The sequence below is a fragment of the Leuresthes tenuis genome, unplaced genomic scaffold (assembly GCF_036924035.1).
Source record: "Leuresthes tenuis unplaced genomic scaffold, fLeuTen1.0.hap1 SCAF_8, whole genome shotgun sequence".
Taxonomy (NCBI): domain Eukaryota; kingdom Metazoa; phylum Chordata; class Actinopteri; order Atheriniformes; family Atherinopsidae; genus Leuresthes; species Leuresthes tenuis.
Genome location: NW_027325362.1, coordinates 33330121 through 33350220, shown reverse-complemented (window position 1 = coordinate 33350220; position 20100 = coordinate 33330121). Strand labels below are relative to the sequence as shown.

Genomic DNA, 20100 nt, shown 5'->3' with positions numbered 1-20100 from the left:
TCATCAGCCTAATCATCTTATAGAAGATTTTGAAAACGCCACTAATATATTACAATATCAAACTAATAGTAAGTATACTGAGGAACATGCAAAAAACATTTGCAAATCTTTCCTCAGAACAAAAACTATAACAAGAAATGGCCACATCTTTAATGTCGTCCTATACAGAGGGAATACGTTTTACTTGGTGTACATGTGTTTAAAATCTACTCTACATGTCTAAAATGTCCACTCTGGTTATCAGATATTCCATGAGTTAGTCCTCTATGGCAGACAGGCTTGTCTGAACTTTGGAGAAGTTGCTGTCCTGCCTCTGAAATCTCCAGGTGTGAAATCTTTTGGACATTTTGGCAAAAACAAGCTTTGGTAGAGCTCTACCATTAAAACTAAGTCATTTGGAAAATCTGGCTTACCACTGCAAAGTAAAAAATATGTAGAGAAAATCATTAGAAAGTTCAGTGAGTGAGTAGTTAAAAACTGATCATCAGATCTCCTGCTCTGTGCTACACACCCTCACCACAGCTCACACACACTCTGAGTATTTCTCACTGAGTCATGAACTCGGGTGGAATGGCATCAGCTTATCAACTTTCACATCACAACTTTCTTAAACATGGTCAGTTTTTTATTGTTATGACAAACACAGATCTGAAACAAACCCAGATTCTGACTAAATAATTACACTTTTTTTCTTTTTGATTGGGATCATTATACAGATATTATTATGTGCAAGCTCAACTGGAACTCTAATTACTAATTCTACTCTACTAACTCTAACTAAAGCTCATATCTTGAATTCAAGGGCATACTAAAGAGAATATTCCTTTAAAAACAGTCCATAGCCCTTCAGCCATGTCTTATGAGCCAATAGAAGCATATAATAGTATGTTTTTCTGCAGAGACCCACATGTATTCCCCTTGTTTCTTTTTCTGTGTACACTCACACACACACAAACTTTTTTTTCTATCATTGTGGGGATTTACCAAAGGCACAATGCATTCCTGTATCCTAACCATCACAGCTGAATTCTTACCCCTAACTCTTACTCCAGCCATAACCTAAAACCAACCCTAACCATAAAACCAAGGTCTGACCCTCAAAAAATCCTTTAAACATGTGAAGCTCACCATTCGGTCCACATGAAACACAATGAACACCACAAGTAAAGTGGGTTCCTTGTTTTAGGACCATATGAATATAGAAAAACCATGTAAGCATACACACACACACAACCACTAGGACTGCGAGAGAAGTATCTGAATAAGACACATTTCAGATGAAGTCATCAGATACTGCAGTGCTGTGACTTTTGTTGCTTTATATCATAGATAATTTTCTATTTGAATTTTAATTAAATGTTTATTTATAAAAATGCTTTTAATAATTAGAAAAAAATACATATTTCTTAATTTCACAAACCAAAATAAAAAGGCTGGAGGGAGTGGCTCACAAACAGAAGACGCCTCAGCGTAGACATCCTAAGACATGGCACACAAAAACAAGACTGAATCCAAAATACAACCACAAACAAGTGACACCAATACGCAGGTACTGAAGTCAAGGTCAAGTTTGTTCGTCAGTGTTCAGTAACACAGGAGCTCCACAGGGGACCGTTCTGTCTCCATTCCTGTTCACCCTGTACACCCCTGATTTGCAGGACCACTCTGAATCGTGCCACCTGCAGAAGTTCTCTGATGACTCTGCAGTCGTCTTGTGTATCAAGGATGGGCAGGAGTCGGAGTACAGGCCGTTGGTGGACAACTTTGTGGACCAAGGAGATGGTGGTCGACTTCAGGAGGACAAGAGCCATGACCAAGCGAGGAGGCTGGAGTTGCTGAGGACTACAGATATTTAGGTGTACACTTTAACAACAGACTGGACTGGACTACCAACACCAACGCTGTGTACAAGAAGGGGAGGAGCAGACTGTATTTCCTGCAGAAGCTCAGATCCTTCAATGTGTGCAGCAAGATGCGGGAGATCTTCCACCAGTCTGTGATGGCATCTACTTTGCTGCAGTCTGCTGGGGAGCAGCATCAGTGCCAGGGACGCCAGCAGGATCAACAAACTCATACGAAAGGCTGGCACAGCTATTGGACTGAAACTGGAGACGTTCGAGTCAGTGATGAGCAGGAGAACACTGAACAAGCTGCTCTCCATCATGGACAATCCTTCCCCCCATTAAACACTGCAGGGACAGCAGAGCTCATTCTCCAACAGACTGATTCAGCTCAGCTGCCACAAAGAACAGTTCAAGAAGTCTCTCTAACTGTTCACCATCAGACTTTTCAACAGCTCTCCTTTGGGCCACAGATGAAACAGTTTGTAAGCACAGTTTAATATTGGTTTGCACCAATCATATCGCATTACAGTTTCATAATCAGAATTATTCTAATTCATATTTATTCTGTGAATACATATATTTAAACTACGTCTTATTCTCTATTTTTCTTGCCTATAGTATAACTTGGTTTATGTGTGCTTACTGTTTGCTGCTGCATCAGAAGAACGTTTGCGGGATTAATAAAGTACTTTGATTGATTGATTGGTCGGTCGATGGATTGATTGAAGGCCTTTCTCTCAAGCTTTTCAGGCCAGGACTGAGGCAGCATGGGGGTCGGAGGTTTGCCCGATGGTATTGACTGTGGTAGTAGCACTGGTCATGTCAGGGGGGGGATCCGGGGGTTTCTCAATGAGTTTCACATTCCTGTGCCGGCTTGCTCGGTGTATGCTCAGATTTGAGGTGGAATTTTTCATTGTAGAGAAAAATTTTCTTCTCACACAGAGTGTACAGCGGACATTAATGTTTTTGTCACTTTTTACCGAGTCAAACTCAAAGTAAAGTCGGTGCTTCCAAGCATTAAACGCTGCACGGTCCTGCTCTGTCCCGCACTCCATCTTATCTCTTGTTGATCTGCACACGCACCGACGCCGCACCGCTCATACGTGATTGTCACGAGACCCTCTCACAAACAAAATCACGGTTTAGTAACGCAGCCTGCTTGCGGGAAAGTAACAGTAATCTAATTACCGTTTTTGCAATTGTAATCCATTACTTTACTCGTTACTTGAAAAAAAGTAATCAGATTACTTCTAACTGTCGACGTGAAGTCGTCATTGAGCATTCGAAGTTCTGCATTGAGGGAACGCGTTGCTCTGCAGTTCACCATGCCGGTAGGGGAGGTGTGGCTGTATGTTTGTGTGGTTTCAGGGGTTATAGCCGAATCCTTGCTTTTTCTTCCGGTCTCAGTTAACAACAGTAAACAATGGCAACTGAGGTGGAGCAGCTGTATTTGCAGCTGGAGCTCATCAATATGAAGAACAAACGCTTATATTGCAAATGTTGAAGCGCAAGCGACGGAGAAGACGTTTGCGGAGGTGGTCTGTGTGACCGGTCGAGGCTGAACGGGTGAATTTACAAAACTGGTTCACCCACTGAGAACCTGGATGAACAAATGTACTTTCGATACTTTGGTATGTCAACGGGCCGATTTGACGAGTTTCTTCGCCGTGTACAGCCATTAAGACAGGAAAAAGCAACTGCCGGAAATGACGTTTTAGTGGACCAATCACAGCCCTTATGGTCCGCGTCAACACGACGTGTAGTTAGGATAGTTAGGAAATAACAGAGAAGTAGAAACTACGCTTAACACGTTACTGTCCATCACTGGGTACTGGCATGGTTCTATTCTAGCCACGTGATTGGTTCAGTGCTGCGTAACTCGTTATCATTGGCTATTCGTATTGTCTGTCAAAAGATGGACGAATGTAATCTATCTAAAGCGTATCGACCATGTTTCATATCTCTATCGAGGGAAAAGTTATTCCTCGATAGCAATCGTTATTGTTTTATCGCCCAGACCTAACAAACACCTAACATTAACATCCATCCATTTTCTATACCGACAGTCCGTTAATCGGGTAGCGGGTGGGCTGGAGCCTATCCCAGCAGTCATCGGGCGAAAGGCGGGGTACACCCTGGACAGGTCGCCAGTCCATCACAGGGCCACATAGAGACAAACGAGACAAACAACCATGCACACTCACACTCACTCCTACAGACAATTTGGAGTCACCAATTAACCTGACATGCATGTTTTTGGATGGTGGGAGGAAGCCGGAGTACCCGGAGAGAACCCACGCATACACGAGGAGAACATGCAAACTCCACACAGAAAGGCCCCAGGCAGGGATCAAACCTGGAACCCTCCTGCTGTGAGGTGACGGTGCTAACCACCACACCACCGCGCAGCCTCCTAACATTTCTCCAAAACAAGCAACACTTTTACAATGTGTCGAATGAACAAACCTGAAGACAAACTGATGCCATGACCTAACAGGCACCAGCTCTGTTTGACTTTCCCGATAACCCAAAGCACACGCTTTTCTAGGTGAGCATTCAGTTTTACCTTAATAAATACTGTTTCTAATACTTCCCCCCTCCTGGATTAGGACTGTATTTAAGATCAGATAAACTTTATTGATGGACTGGCAAAATTCTCTCATGAGAAAGGCTTTCTAAAGTATGAAGCATGAAGGCTTTCTAAAATACCACTCCACAACTTTTCAATGGGAGAGACTCCCTCCGTTTTATACATAATGCACCTCTGTATGAGAATTCTGAAAGGAAACAGCTGACAGACCTGTGGTGCTGGAGTTCACCACCAAACTGAACTAAACAAAAGACAACATATCCTAATGTTTGCTATATGGGAAGTGGCTCAGCTTTGGCTCAAAGAGCATAGTTTGGGTATCATATGTACCAAGAAAACAATGACGTTAGTAATCTTCAAACTAAATTGACTGAAACAACAACAAAAGTACACTCATTGCTTTTCTGTTACTGATATATTAATATTGCTAGATAGGGGAAAAATCTAAGGAAAAAAAGTCTTTAATAAACAGTAATTTGCTCACCACCTGGATTTAACTAAGCAAATAGGTGAGAACCTCCCATTGGAAATCACTGCAGTGAAGGTATTTCAGCTTCAAGTTATTTAACCCAAACTGACACAGTGAGGAGCTTTTCATCCCTTAAACAACCATGTTGAGATCATAAATACAAACATAAGGATTCAACTTTCTTTTTTTGGTCTCAGACCATGCAGTTACTCACTTAGAAATATAACAGCAGCTCAGACTGGGACAGAGGCTGCAAGTGTTTCTTTATATCGATAAATTCTGGGACTCCAAGCTCTTCCAGTCTTATCCCAAAACAGTAAAAATGAGTGACCACAAAAGCAAAGATGGCAAGAGGGTTTTCTGGGGAGAAAAGGGGACATCCGTAGGAGCCAGAAGAACTCCTGATAAGAGATGATGGAGAGATGGAGAGACCATGAGGAAGATATCTACCCAGTCTGATACAACTCCTGGCACCCTCGGCTGACCAGAAACAAGAAACGCAGCGTACGCAGTTGCAACAGTGACATGCTGTAAAAAAAATTTAAAAACATGTAGCATTCTCTGAACTGCTACAAAATGTTTTAGATGGTGAAATCTGGCTCTTCTTTTGACCCTGCTCTCAGCAGCTGTTAGCTTTCCTTCTCCAAACAGAGAACTCTGACCTCCGTACTGCAGCTAAACTACTTCAAACTTTCCCTTGAAAGTGACCAGTGGGACAGCTCGAATTGACTGAAGTCTTTAAATTCTGTTGATCCCAGCGATGCTGCTGCAGTCAAGCTGTGGTTTTTCCTCTGGTGCCGCACAGTTTGCTTATGGAAGCAGTCTCATACAGTACATGCAATGTTGAAAAGTGTACCTAAATTAACCTATTTCTAATTAAATAAAGATAAAACATATTTCCACATTTGTTTTCATATCCCTTTCTAAATAAATAAATAAATATTTTTATTTCCACACTTATTAATTCATTAATTATCCTTATATAATCCATATATTTCCTCATTCATTTTCTTCCTCTTTTTCAGACCTATTCTTTTTTTCAGTCACACCACCGGAACATTCTGGAGGAGCAGCATGTGTGAACACAGTGTCTGTGACATTGGCTCCACGCTTGTTGCAGACTCTTTCATGCCAGCCAGCTTTTAAGTAATTCCTCTGTAAGATTGTTGAGTGAAAGGATGTGTGAATGCAGCAGTTGAACGTGGGGAGCATTTACTGATGTGTGTGTTCTGCTTTCAACTCCTTCCTGCCGACCTCTACATTGCTTCCCACTCCTTTTTAGATGTTGACCAAGAAGCTGACGGTACAGCTAACATTAGCTCTCAGGCTGCTGACGGCTCCCTTCACATCTGCTGCACAGGCAGGATGATGAACGGGTGAATGAACATCACCCTTCTGTCACAAATTTAAAAAGGCTTGCACCCGTCTGAAAAGTAGCAGATGCACATTTCAGTTGGGTCAGGTTACTTTTATAGTCTGGTATAAACTATATTTTAAAGATATTTTAAAAAGCAGTCTTCTGAGATGGGGAGGTAAGATGATTTAGAACTGTCAAGTTGCTTTTTGACATTCTCATTAGTTTACTGTTGGATTCACTGTCAGGAGCCAGTAAAGACACTTTAACAAAAGTTTACTCTGTTGTGGATTTCAGATGGTAAAAATCTGTGATGTATACTTGTTTCCTCGTAGAAATTTGGGCCAAGAATTGATAACGGAACTGATGACTTGATAAGAGGCATTGGTATCTATGAAATCTTATCAATTCCCATCCCTATCAGTGAGATGTCAGGCACAGCTTTTTTTAAATAAACGCATTATGATATATTTAGCTGTGAAGCTGCCAGCACTCAGTGCGGTTACATCCGTGCCATCGGATCGGATTAATGGCTAAATTACAATAAGACTGAGTTATTCAGTTCATGTAGACACCTTAATCTGACAAGAAATCGAATCGGATCGGGTTACTTGCGATCGAATTAAGACCCCGGGATAACTCGATCCAAATGCCCACTGAACGTGCACGTAGACGACAGTGGATCGGATCGAGCGTTCTGCGCATGCTCCAGATTTTTTCCCTCGCTCGTCACCCAGAAGTGGAAGGAGACGATATTACTGTTGTTGTCGCCGCCGTCAGAAAGAAACAAACAACATGATGGAGAATGCGCCGTTGTGCATCGTCTGTGCCATAACCAGCTCATCACAGATGTAGAGGGACGCAGCTTCATCTCACTCTGCGTTCGCCATCTTTCTGAATGCCTGAGTTTGTTGTTGTTGGTGGTGGTGAAGACGTCAACAGGAAGTGGCTCTATTAGCGATAGCTGAAATGGGGACAGCGCCACCTATCGTACTGGGGTATGACATGCTTTGTGCCAGTGATTCCATTCATTCACCGCCATGTATCCGAGGATAATTAACCTCAGATAAGGAGCAGAACCCTACTATAGCTATAATCCAGTTAATCTCATCATGTGGACCCACTGAGTGAGAAGTAGCGAGTGATTCTGAGCAGCTCGTCGGATTTGCTTACAGACAGTTAAAGTATCTCTTAAACTGGTCGTATTGGATCGATTTCACCTTCATCTGCTGGATGAAAACAGAACAGAACAACTAGGTTCATGTACACGGAGCGGTGTGCACGGTGCAGACCAACTTCCAGCCGCGTAGCCTCAGAATCTGTGAAGGTGTGTGTGTGTGTGTGTGTGTGGGGGGGTTGTGTGTGTTTTGGCAGTGTGTGTGTGTGTGTTTTGGAGTGTGTGTGTGCGTGTGTGTTCAAACATTCGAGCAGTAATGTGTACAGTTACATTTTGGGGACCATCCTCTCTGCAGCCGTCACACTTTAGGATGAAGACAGGGTGAGTCGGGTTGGGTAAGTAGTTGTTTGTCTCCAGGAAGTTCAGACAATGTCTCTGACGGGATGGAAACATGAGTGTGTGTGTGTGACAACATGTTGGCAACTTTACTCGATGTGACTCAACAGAATGACATGAGCAGGTAAAAGAAAACCAACCTGAAAGCTGTAACAGGTAACATTCAGTCAGGAGACGTCTGTCTCACACACACAACCTGATCAAATGTGGAACATTTCATAACCGTGACCAAATATTTCCCCTCCAATACAATGGTGTGAGTTTGTGTGAGTTTCCTGCGGGTTAGGGTTAGGGTCAGCTGTCTTTGGGCTTAACACAACTTAAGCCAAACAGGTCAGATATCAAATAAGAGCAATCTGGTTATCAACCAGACAAATCAAAGGGGACTAAAACAGGCCTCATTTCTGTTTTATTCAGTTCCAGACCACCCGGTGGTCCAGTGGAGCAGATGCAGCTCTTCACAGACACATGGCTGGGAACACTTCTGTGGCCAGTGATATCTGTTGCCACATTTCTGTAGCTCACTTTGAGGAACAGCTTTTATTGTCAAGAGAATTTCTTTCAGTGATGACGCAGTAAACACAGAAGTTATTCCATGAACAACTGAAAAAACACGTTGGCACGATGAAGCGGCTTCCATGCTGAGCCACACTGCACTGTGTGTCATATACACAGGAAGTGAAAAGAAAAGCTCAACATTTTCCACAACTTCTCCCATGTTGCTGCTGGGCGTGTCAGCTCTCACCACCACAGGAAACATCAATGTTCAGCAACAGTGCAATTGACCAATATCTTCCTTCACTCTTTTCATCTTTAACTTAGAGGAAAAAGTTTGATTCAAACTCCAGTAATAATCCTCTCTTCCAGTCGTGTTCACAAATCATGCAGAAAACATTTCCTTCAACTTAACCTTTGATGAACCACAACCAGCCGTCCTCAGCTTCCCTTTAACGGCAGCATCTGTTTTCCAGTGCTCGGCAGCACTTCTGCACAACATGTCAGCCCACTCCAAGTCATCTCATTTCCTTTTTGTAGTAACAGATTTAGACATGTCCGTGCACTACATAAGAGCAAACAGGTCCAAGAGAAAGAAACCTTTAAGAATCATCTCCAACAGTACACAGTGGCAACGTGCAGCGAGGACACAGTGCTGGAGTGCTGGAGCTCAGGCTCGTGTTTCTGTGGGTTACTTCAGTTACTGCTTGCTATCAGTCACTGTCCTTTCATGCATCATAAAGATGGAACTCTGTGCTCAAACACACTAGCTATAATTTTGAGGGCTTCCAACGCAGCTACTGCTTAAATGGGAGTTTAAAAAGAGCTCTCTCATTGATAATCTAGCATTAAACAGCTAAGCTACAGGTGTAAGGCTCAGAGATCCTTTCTTTCATTCAGAGCCATCACATGTCAGAGCTCGTGTCCAGCTCATTTGCTTATCTGGAGTCTTGTATTTTGATGAGGACTGTGGTAACTTCCTGTCAGTATCAGGGGGCTTCTGCTGTACAAATCTGCTGGTCCTTTAAGTGATTTGGTCATTTAAATCCAGAAATCCACAGAGCCCCCCCCACCCCCCCACCCTTAATGCTCCTGTTTGCAAAGTTCCAATCAAAGATGACTCAATGTGTAAGATTGTACAAGACCTATGGGGACGGCAGCTGAATTCACTGCTCAGACGCCGTCAGATGGTCAGAATAAGTGAGCTGACACTCTCTTAACGGGCTGATTTTAGTCCCAGTTTCTCACAAAAGAAACAGAAAAATCTGTGAATGAGAGCAGCTTTATGGGGAATAAATTGTTTTTACTAAAAGACGCAGAAAGATGGCAGTTTGGAGCCTGAACAGAGCAGCTGGGACCATCTGCGTCCAGCTGAGTGTTTCCATGAAGGAGCTGGGTCATCTGGGGGTTCTGGTCCAGACTGACAAACTGGATTTGGGTTGGACTAACATGTTTACATGGGCTTTGGAATGAGACAAACAAACCAAACTTCCATTTATCTCATTTTATAGCAGGTTAAGGAGACTCTCACCTCCTAATTTGGAGAAAATTCAGAGCTGTCATATAATCAGATGCATTGGAGTCCCACTGGCTGAAAGACCCCCAAAGCGAATGTGTTCATGTGTAAATTGTGTATGTTGAGAGGAAAGTGTGAGCATGTGAGAAAGTGGCTAAAAATTCAGAGTCATGACATTATTAAACTCTAACCTGAACATTCTGTGATGTCAGAAAAACGGTAAAAGATCCCAAACTACCAGCTGAGAAAGCTAAATCCATGTCCTCGTGCCTCATTCAGACTTTGACTGTTTCTACTGTAAAGTATACTCAACTCTGTGCTCGGGTTATACGTTCCTAACAAAAGCTGCAGCACTCTCAGCCCAAGGTTTCACCAAAAACATTCTGTGCAAAAGCTGCGGAGGAAGTCACCCCGAAAGTGATGACGGAAACCAAAGAATAAGTGGAAGAAACATGGCGAACCGCAGAAAACGTCCCCGGTGATGATCTAAGAGTTGTAGGCTCGTCTCTGCTGGGACTGAACTTTCTCCTGACAAGCTGAAACAAGATGAGCACAGCGGAAGGTTTAACCCTTCCTCTGACAGCAGAGGTGCCAGCTCTGTTCTGGAGCGCGCGCACACACACACCTAAAACACGGCTCTGGTGTCCTTATCTGATCTGATAAGCTCGTGTCCGCTCACAGCGCACCTGAGGAGCCATCACAAGCAACCTGGGCCCACCTCTGCCCAGCAGCCAGCACGCGCTCATGTCCACATTTCTTCACTTCGTTTCGTCACGTGGGCCACAAAGTGACAAACAGGGCTGACTTTAGATTTTCCCCGTGGGGAGTGCTCGTGGCGTGGACTTGTGGCTGAGCTGGGAGAGAAAACTTGTGTTCCAGCAGTTATCCCCCTGCTACACCGAGCTCCCCGACAGCACAAAGCCCCCCCCCCCGTGAAACAGTTGGCCTACCTGTTAACAGGACGGATGGCAGCACGAAGCAGTACAGCAGCCAGACCACCACCTGAAGATCCATGACCCCCACTCCCCGATAACTAACGATGACAGATCAGCCGAGATTTGAACAAAAACTCTGATCGCTATCCTAATGACTCCATCCAGATCGACTGATTAAACATGATCGTTTTCCAACTGCGCCCATCAAAAAGACGAAACAAAGTTTCAAACAAAGTTCGTCGTGTGTTCTGAGTCCAGCTGTGACGCGACTGAAGCTGCGAGACACGAACAAAACCTCTGAGCATGCCTCCCTCGGAAGGGCCCAGCCTGACTTCACTCCTCTGAAGGTGGAAAATGTGATTCACACGAGCGAGTCAGTCAGAGGGGCGTTCATAGAGGCGCTATTCTCCACCGAGCAGGCTGCCGCTGGGCGGCCGCTGGGCGGCTGCTGCTGCGGGGCTGCGGGGCTGCTGCTGCGGGGCGGCTGCGGTCAGCGCCTCGGTGTCACCCGCTCCGGCTGCAGCCACACCTGCTCCGCTACCCCTCATTATTGCCTCTGTACCGGCGCAGCTTCATGGCTTTTACTACCTGTTTTTTCTTATGAAACCAACTAAAAAGAGTGCAGGGGCCACACTTTATTCGCTGCCACACCTGACCTCGAAACAGATGTTATAGCGCCCCCGTACGTCCAAATAATAATAAAAAAAATGTGTGTATGTGTAGATATATATATATATATATATATATATATATATATATATATATATATATATATATATTGTGTGTGTGAGAAGGAACAGTTTCCAGACTAAATATGAATAATGACACTAATCTCGATTCTTGACTTGAGGCTGCTGTTAATCATGGACGTTTCTCAGCTGATCTGCATTGAGAGGCCACTCAGAGGTTGAAAGAACTCATTGGACTGAGAGGGACTCCACCATCATTGTTAAGTATTTGAATCAATCAGTCTTTATCATTTCTGTAATAACATCAATGCTATTTGTTTGGACTGAAAAATATTAAATGTAAACCAAGAATAGCACTTTGTTCCGGTGACCAAAGACACAATGATAGAAGAACTTTTAGAGTTATGGAGAGAAATGAACATGGAGACAATGAACTATTAATCCTCTGAACTATTAATCATGACACGTGGCTGATGGTGACAAACAAAAATGATTAGTCACCTTCTCTCGCTTTGTTTTTGGTTTTTTTCAACACTTTGAGTTCAATTCACAGTATCCCAGCACACAATCAAGGCTGACAAAAGTTGTGTATTTTGATTAATAGCTGTGATTAATCAGAACAGTGGCGTGCACGTGTCAAGTGCCCTCTCGGGAGCCCGAATGAATCACAATGATGTTACCTAAGACATGTTGCTTAACAACTTGGATTTATTCAGATATAATGTGATCAGAAACATTGAACGGCACCACCCAGGCCCAGCCTGCTGTCACTTTAATTACGCATCCCTTCACCAACACGTCACACGCCTCCCTGAGGACGTAGACCGGATGGGGCGTGGCTTAAAGTGATTTCGCGCGAAAAATCTTGTTTCTTCCTGTAAAGGTCGGCAGCTCCAACCAGTCTCATTTAGAAACTGCGGATCCCCGTGGATTGTGTAGTAGTAGTCCAGCTCTGTGTCCGGCGGCAGCATGTCTCAGGGTCGAGTTACGGATTTCTTCTTTCAGAGAAAGAAAGGCGTCGCTGGAGCAGCCAAGCAGCGCGGTGCGGGAGCTCCCAGCACAGGGACAAGATCCACTGTAAACAAAGACACTTCCATATGTTCGTCCCTCGTCCACGAGGAGTTTGTCAGAGTCATCGACGAGGCAGTGGGTCTTAATGAAGTGGAGTGCGTCGGCAGCAAACCTGCTGAAGGGTTCCCTTCCAGCCCTCGGACACCGAAGCGGAGCTCGGCTGATGCAGAGTTTGACCTCGGGGCAGCCGTGTTTTCGGTCACCGTCGACCGCTGCACGACCAAGAAGAGACGGCAAGCGGACGGGGTCACACACGCTAAAGCTAACATAGCGGCGAAAACAACTAAGAAGTCTGCCAGGAAGAAACTTATCCTCCCGGAGGATATTCCAGAGGTAAGCAGGGTTTCTGTGCTGGCGAACTAATACATTCTGTTCAGTTTCTGTTCAGCTCAGAGTCACGAAGCGATCTGAGCTGAACCAAGCGTGGGTTCTGTTTGTGTGCGCGTTTTCCAGCAATCCGACCTGAAGCACACTGCGTTCTGCTCACACGGATCATTACAGTCTAACTTCAGTTTTAGTTGAGAAAAGCGGTCCCAGAGGCACACCAGGCGACACAAGGATAATTCTCCCCGTTATGATAGATTTCTACCAAAGGCAGGGCAGGAGAATCCAAAGAGTGCGAAAAGTTCCTGAGTAAGTCACACAGCCTAAAGTAGAGCTTTATGAGTGAGTGAAATGAAGGCTTCCTCCAGTGTTTCTCTGCCTGCATGAACAAAAATAGAATTGTCCGCCATTTGTTTCATATTCCACATGATATTTGAGGGAAGAGACGGTTTATACTTCCCCATCCTTTCTCTTCATTTGAGATGTCTCCTCTTCCACTCATACCTGGGGACTCATTCATGGCATTACTTTATCTTTGGAAAGCTCAATCACATGTTAACAACTTTCCTGTTGCCATGGATAACATCACAACAGATGTAAAAAAAACATACATTAAAGATACCAAACCGACCAGCAGAAATCATTCCAGCGTCACACAATCCAAGCCAGTGTAGAACAAATGTTTGAACTGTGACGTACGAAAAAGTTCAGTCACATTTATATTGCTGCTGAGGGCAGGACAGGAGGAGGTCGCTTTCACCATGAACTCAGCTTTTTTCTGATTTGTTCTGAGTTTATCCTCAGTGATGCTTCCTCCAGCTGATGTGTTAAAGCTTGAATGAAACGGTGCAGTTTTGACAAGGACAGCTGCAGTCTGTTCCAACAGCTGCCCTAGAACCCAGTAACCACCATCACTTGCAGCTGATCCAGTGAACATAAACGCAGCAGTCTGTATCAGTAGATGATAACCCATGCAGGTTTGTGTGTGTGCGTCTGCATGAGCAGGAGTCGTACAACGTTTGGTAGAGCCTGGGTAAGGTTGAATAAGTGTGGCTCAGAGAGGACCATGCTGAGGAGGACAGTGCATTGGTGCAATTCCAAATATCAGGCCAGCAACAAGGTGATTTCCGGTTTTTCACACCAGGTTATGTGGGCACAGTTCATTTATGATGAGATGTGAACGTAATGCTTGATGTCTCAGAGGTGACATTTTCATTCTTCCATCTGATTAGAACATTTTCATTTATAGGTGGACTCCAGGTCTCTAAAACCTCTGTTACCAGTTTGATCACAAATGCTTAAAGCAACACTAGAGAAACTTGTGAACCTTAAAACTATGTACCGCTGACTCATGTTGAAGTGCCCTGACCTTTGTGATGCCCAAAACTGCCCCAGAGCACCCGGGAGCGGAGATACGGCCACTTTGGTTTCCAGTCGGGCACGACTCTGAGTTGCTTTACATTTTTTGTGGGATCTTGATGGTGTGTATGGCTGTGCATGTGCAGGGTTCACAGTGAGGTTTTGTGGCAGTGGTGTTACATCCCACGACTGTAAGCACATTCTCTATTTTAGCCTTTTAACCTCATCGCACTGAAAAACGTCCTTTGATGCTGATTTACACTCTGCTGGTGTTTGACAGGCTCTCTGCAAGGAGGACATTGCAGCTCTCAAGTCTCGTCTTCAGGGGATCAAGAAACGGGTGGAGGAAATCCCCGGACCTGCTTCCTTAGCATCAGTTTCCACATCCCCCACTTCGTCCTCTCTACCCCCCCCTCCTCCTTGTTTTAACAATGCTACCTCAGCTGTTCCCAGCACCACCACAGCTTCCTCTACAGATGTTAAGGCCCTCAGGGCCTCTGTGGCACTGGCCAAAGAGCTGGCAGCTAAAGCCCAGAGGAGGAAGGAGGAAAGGGAAGCTGAGGAGGTCAAGAAAACTGAAACACACACTCAAGACAGGTGAGCAAGTCGAGTCAGAAACATCATGAACTCATGGTGAGTGTTTAAGTCAAAGCCAATGTAGTTGTTTGCTTCCCATTGTCCTGTCCAGAAGTGAGCAGCCAGCATACCAGCGGTACCACACTCTGGCTCAGGCCGTGGCCCCCGGCCTGTCGCTGCCTCACCAGTACAGAGTGCTGGCTGAGATGTTCAGGAGTATGGACACTGTGATCGCCATGCTGTACAACCGCTGTGAGACTGCCACCTTCACCAAGATCAAGCAGGGGGTTCAGGACATGATGCACAAGTAGGTGAAATGATGGACGGGTTCTGGTAGCCTTGGCATGTAGCAAAGTTGAATTTGCTGGTGTTGTTTCCTGCTACAGCTATGGAGAAGTGTGTGTGCAACGTTTGCTTCAAAGGACATTATCCAGTTCAATGAAACATAAGAATTAAAGACTGAGGTCCAGTTGATTTGATAGCTCTGAGCTGACGGGAGGTCCTGACGGAGGCTGTGTGTCGGGGAACACACTGCAGTGAACACAGGGAACACCCTGCGGGGAACACACTGCAGGGAACACACGGCTGAAGCAGGTTGTGTATGGTCAGAACTGCCTGATGTGTTCGTTTTCATCTCTTTAAGGCGATTTGAGGAGAGCCACATGGGTCAGATCAGAACGGTGTTTCCTGATGCATACGTGTTCAAACGGGAGAAAAACATCCCAACATTCAGCAACAGCATTCTGAGGGGCAGCTACCAACTCACTGTGGAGCCCATCATCCACTCCAGTAAGAACCGACTTACTTACCCCCATCAGTGGTCTCTGACTGATTTCATCACAACTAGAATCAGTTAATCTTTAGTAAGCCTTGTTTGTCTTAAGATACTGTACTCTTGACGGTGGCTAATGATTTTCTCTTAATTGTGTGTGTGTGTGTGTGTACCCTTCAGACCAGAAGGAAGCCCGACCTGTACTGTCGGCCTCTCGTCTCTTGGAAAGAAGACACATCTTCCACCAGAATCTGATTTCTTTAGTCAAACAGCACCACAAGGTGAGCATCTGTTCTAAGTTTACAAGGACACTAGAGTTTGATGTTTTCACATCTGAATGCTGGACTTTACGGCGGGGGGTTCTGTGCTGGAGAACCATGGGGCAAACGCACTGACCGCCAGCTGAAGTTTCCTATCTATCAGTATCTGATTGTCATTGTGGCACATATTTGAACAGTTCCACAGTACATTTAAGTCAGTGGGAAATGGGGAAACTTTGATATCTCTATTATAGTGACCAAATTATCACGGTTAACGATATTATGGCAGTATTCTTAATTGCTGTACAAATGTCCAAAAAACACACATTGAAATCATTTCATGAAAGCTTGTGATTCTCTTATCATACTAAAACATTTGAAGCTTTACCGTAATACCGGTAACCGTTACAAACATCAGTCAGGTCAGCAGAGAAGACATCTTCTGCCAGAAGTCCACAGCAACTGTTTTAGACATTTGTGTTCTCACCCACAGTCCTTCCAGAACATGTCTTCAGAAGAGCCGCACATATGTGAAATGGTTCCAGAAATGTTCCAACTTGTTTTTGAACCCCGCCTCTGTCTGCAGGTCTTCTTGTCCTCCTTGGTTCCTCCAGTATCTGTTCCAGAAGACAAACTGACTCGCTGGCACCCTCGCTTTAATGTGGACATGGTGCCAGCTGTGCAGACCAGCTCACTGCCTCAGGTCCCTCAGACAGAGAAGCTGGTTACAGCTCAGGAGGTCCTGGACAAGGCCCGTTCACTCATCACACCCAAGGTGCTGTTGAACTCATTCTTGGCACTTTAATGTTCTTTTTTTACAATACCTCTAAATGTCACACTTTGACTTATGAACTTATGGGACTTTTTCTTGTGTGCAGATGGAGAGGGCTCTGGTCTCTGTGGCCCAAAAGACAGAAGACAAAGATGCAGAGATTACAGAGTCAACATGTCAGCAGGTCCCTCCAACATCAGCTGCTCTAGCAGCGCAGCTCCCAACCTCCCTGAAGGGGGTTTCCCAGTCCCTGTTGGACCGGGTGCGTAAAGCAGCTGGTGCCGGGATCAGCACTTTCAAAGCCCTTTTAAAGTTAAAAGTACCTACATTACTGTGTTGGGTGCTTGTATTTATTTATTCAATTGTCTTTGTCCAGATTCGGGCAAAAGAGGCCCAGAAGCTGCAGGCAGCCATGACTCGAAACCCCACCCAAGAAGACCGCCTGCTGATGATGTCACGGCTCGGAGAGCTGGCAAGGATCCTCCGCAATGTGTTTGTTGCAGAGAAGAAAGCAGCTTTGATAATGGAAGTGGCATGTAACAGGATGGTGGCGAGCTACAGATCTGCGCTCAGCCCAGGTTGGTTCAGAAACGACAGCAGCTCTGTGTGAATGGAGCATTTATGAGAGATGCACTGTCGTTGTTTTCTTGGACACTTACAGAATCAGATTCCCTCATGTTTTAAAGCCTTACCGGCTCATTACACGTTGGCAACTCACCAAAAAGCTGACAGTAGCTTTTCCTTGAATGTAACTGCATGTTGGTTATAAAAACATTATCTATGAAATGATTCCAAACTGCAGCAGGTCACATGACCTACTGTTTAATTTCACCTGTGCATCAGTCGTTGAGAAGGAGTTCCTTTTGATTGCGAACACCTTGAAGCAGCCTCAGTACACATGCTTTGTGGAGAGAGGCTGCTGTGCTCGGTTTACACTTATGTGCATGAATTGTCCAAAGTGTGAGTAAAAGGAAATGAAGACGGGTGTACTGTACCTGCAGCTGAGCACTGATGATGCATCCATCGGCTTGTTTTGGCGTGTTTGACACAGTCTGACACTGAGCATGATTCAGTGCAAAGCTTAGCTTGTCATCTCATGCAGTAGCTTCAGCTGTTAGAGATGCAGGCCACACAGACCTGCGCCCCTTGCAGCAGTCTCTATGAGCTCGCCACATCCAACCACTGGGATTTCTGTCCATTTTTCATAGTAAGACTGCTCCAGCTCCTTCAGGTTCCATATGTTCTGCTGGTGTACAACAGTCTTTACGTCATGCCACAGATTCTCAGTCTGATTGAGGTCTGGGCTTTGACTAAAACATTCAACAAATGTAAACATTTCCCCTTAAACCACCGAGTGGTGCTTTAGCAGGATGCTTGGAGTCATTGTCCTGCTGGAAGGTGAACCCCGTCTCCAATCGGTGGAAGAGAGTTTCGCAGTCCCTGCTGTTAAAAACCTCCCCACAGCATGATGCTGCCACCACCATGATGTTCTTTGAGTGGTGTTGGCTTTGTGTCAGACCTTTTCCTTGATGGCCAAAAGTTTAACTTCAGTGTCATCTGACCAGAGGACCTTCTTCCGTATGTTTTGGAGTCTCGTACATGCTGTTTGGTGAATTTATCTGTAAGCAGTGGCTTTTTCTGGTCCAGCTGTGTGGAGATTACAGCTTTTGGTGGTTCTGTGGGCATCCTGAGGAGCTTTCCAGCTTCTTCAGGGTTACCTGTGGCTCTCTCTTGGCAGGTTTGTTCTGGTGCAAAATTCTTTCCACTTTGTCGTGATGGATTCAATGCACACGTAGGTTTTCAGATATTTTTGCTAACTCTGTTCCTGAGCTGTTCGGAGAGCTCCTTGGTCCTCATGGTGCCGCTTGTTTGTAAACTCTACACAGAACCAACCAGCTGAGATTAGAACAAGAAACCCTACTTGCTGTGAGGAGACGGTGCTAACCTCCACAACACCATGCATGCTACGGTCTTCTGAATGAAAGTCTCAGCCCTAAAACAGGAGGCAGTTTTGCATGGATGTAATGAGGCAGCATCTATATCAGCCAACGTCTTTTGCTGCCTGTACGACAGAATGTGAGCCTCCTCAGTTGGATGTGCCTGACACAATCAGCTTTTTCTCAATGATTTGCATTCCATGAACTAGCGGCACCATTTGTCTCAGAGCTCATTAATATTTGAACCATTATGCCAGTGATTGAGGCTGAATAAGTGATTTTTTTTCCCCATGTATTTGTTGCAGGAAGTTGTTTCGAAAGGCACTGATTTGCTGTTCTTTTCCTCAGGTGAAATGGAGAAACACATCCGTCTCTTGGCAGAAGTAGCTGCTGATTGGCTTACTATTCATCCAATCCGGAAGGACTTCTATCTCAAGTTAAACAAGAAGGTGGAGCTCAGCGTTGTTCTGGACAAGCTTAGCAGCCGACTCAAAGAGGAGGAAAGGTTCTGAGGTGATAGGATGACGACCAGGGTTGCTTCTCTTCGAACTCCTCCCTGTAGGTGCATGAGCTCACCAAAGTCTGGTTGTCCAGGAGCCAGCGGGGGGGAGGTTCTCTGGTTCATCAGCAGGATTTTGTTGCTGAGAGAACGGGCACAGCTGAAGGATAGCAGCTTTTTCAAGAGTCGGCACGGCATTGGACAGGCTTGGTGTTGTTGTGCCGCTCTCTGTGCTGTGAAAAGGTTTTTTTACCGTACTTTGTTTGTAATTACTTTATTTTATTTTTATTTTTTTTTAAAGGAAATGTTGGTGTTCTGACCTCTGGTTGGTTAGGAATCCCTTTTCAATGGTGATGTACTGGTGAACATTTGGAAGATTTTTGTTACTGTTTCAGAAATACAAGATTTCATCAGAAGCAAAGTGCCGCTTTATTCTGTGAATAAACAGAACAATGAATGAACTCTCCAGTGTCTGAAGCTGAGCTGTTTCCCTGACAGACATGATTTAAGTGGGGAAAAAGAAGAAAAGCTGTGCCGACGACAGTTGCCACTTTAAGATTTTGAGGATTTCATCTTACTTGAGAATTTGCGGACAAAGCAAATACACAGAACACACTGACATTAATGTAAATGGTTTAAATGAGTGTGCATGAGAGAACAGAACGGGTAAGAATGTGACTGAAGTATTGCTTCAAAAGGTTTTCATATGATGTGTGACATGTACAGTAAGTAGAGGTGGGTCAGCTGTTCACAATCAAGTGTGTTAGCTTGCTTTCTTCTTTTTTTCTTTTTTTTTTTTATTGGCACGTTTTATGACACTGAGTTTTAGTCTGATCATTTGAAATATTTAACTCGCATTCCAACTTTGAATAGATTCTTTCACTCCTCAGCTCTGTGGAGCACACTGAGCATTGGTTTGTAGTTAAATCCTCATTCAGCTTCTGATCGTTGAACACTGTGATGTTCTGATACCTCATTCATTACCAAGTGCACAGTGTTGAAATATAAAGAGTAACAGACCAGATTTTCAAAGGAATATGCTATTTCCGTTTAAATGTAGCCGGTAATCCCAGCCACAGCAAACGCACCGTAGTGTTCGTGTTCCCCTGACAAGCTTATCTGTGC

The 20100-nt window shown here is 44.7% G+C and overlaps 2 protein-coding genes across 3 annotated transcripts in view; one reads left to right on the top strand and one right to left on the bottom strand.

Annotated features, from left to right (window-relative positions):
• Nucleotides 1-10936, bottom strand: part of piezo1 (piezo type mechanosensitive ion channel component 1 (Er blood group)) — a 162628-nt gene extending 151692 nt beyond the window's left edge. The window contains exon 1 of the mRNA XM_072391535.1: nt 10732-10936. Within this exon, the coding sequence (XP_072247636.1) occupies nt 10732-10795 (64 nt within the window). The 5' untranslated portion in view covers nt 10796-10936. The remainder of the gene's footprint in view (nt 1-10731) is intronic.
• A 1141-nt stretch (nt 10937-12077) lies between these two features.
• cdt1 (chromatin licensing and DNA replication factor 1) lies at nt 12078-19436 on the top strand. 2 transcript variants are annotated; one of them, XM_072391531.1, is made up of 9 exons: nt 12078-12809; nt 14440-14756; nt 14851-15042; nt 15379-15524; nt 15688-15788; nt 16354-16542; nt 16646-16801; nt 16916-17117; nt 18825-19436. In XM_072391531.1, the coding sequence occupies exons 1-9, from the start codon at nt 12375-12377 to the stop codon at nt 18986-18988; spliced, it is 1902 nt and encodes a 633-aa protein (XP_072247632.1). In that variant the 5' UTR covers nt 12078-12374; the 3' UTR covers nt 18989-19436. The 2 variants fall into 2 exon arrangements, with proteins under 2 accessions (XP_072247632.1, XP_072247631.1); XM_072391530.1 differs by having other exon boundaries at nt 14848-15042.
• Nucleotides 19437-20100: the final 664 nt, after the last annotated feature.

Excerpts from the sequence above, each read along its gene's own strand:
- cdt1 (XM_072391530.1), top strand. The coding sequence starts at position 12,375 with ATGTCTCAGGGTCGAGTTACGGATTTCTTCTTTCAGAGAAAGAAAGGC. Across the intron at positions 12,810-14,439 it reads TCCCGGAGGATATTCCAGAG|GCTCTCTGCAAGGAGGACAT; the intron begins GTAAGCAGGGTT and ends GGTGTTTGACAG. Across the intron at positions 15,789-16,353 it reads TAGTCAAACAGCACCACAAG|GTCTTCTTGTCCTCCTTGGT; the intron begins GTGAGCATCTGT and ends CTCTGTCTGCAG.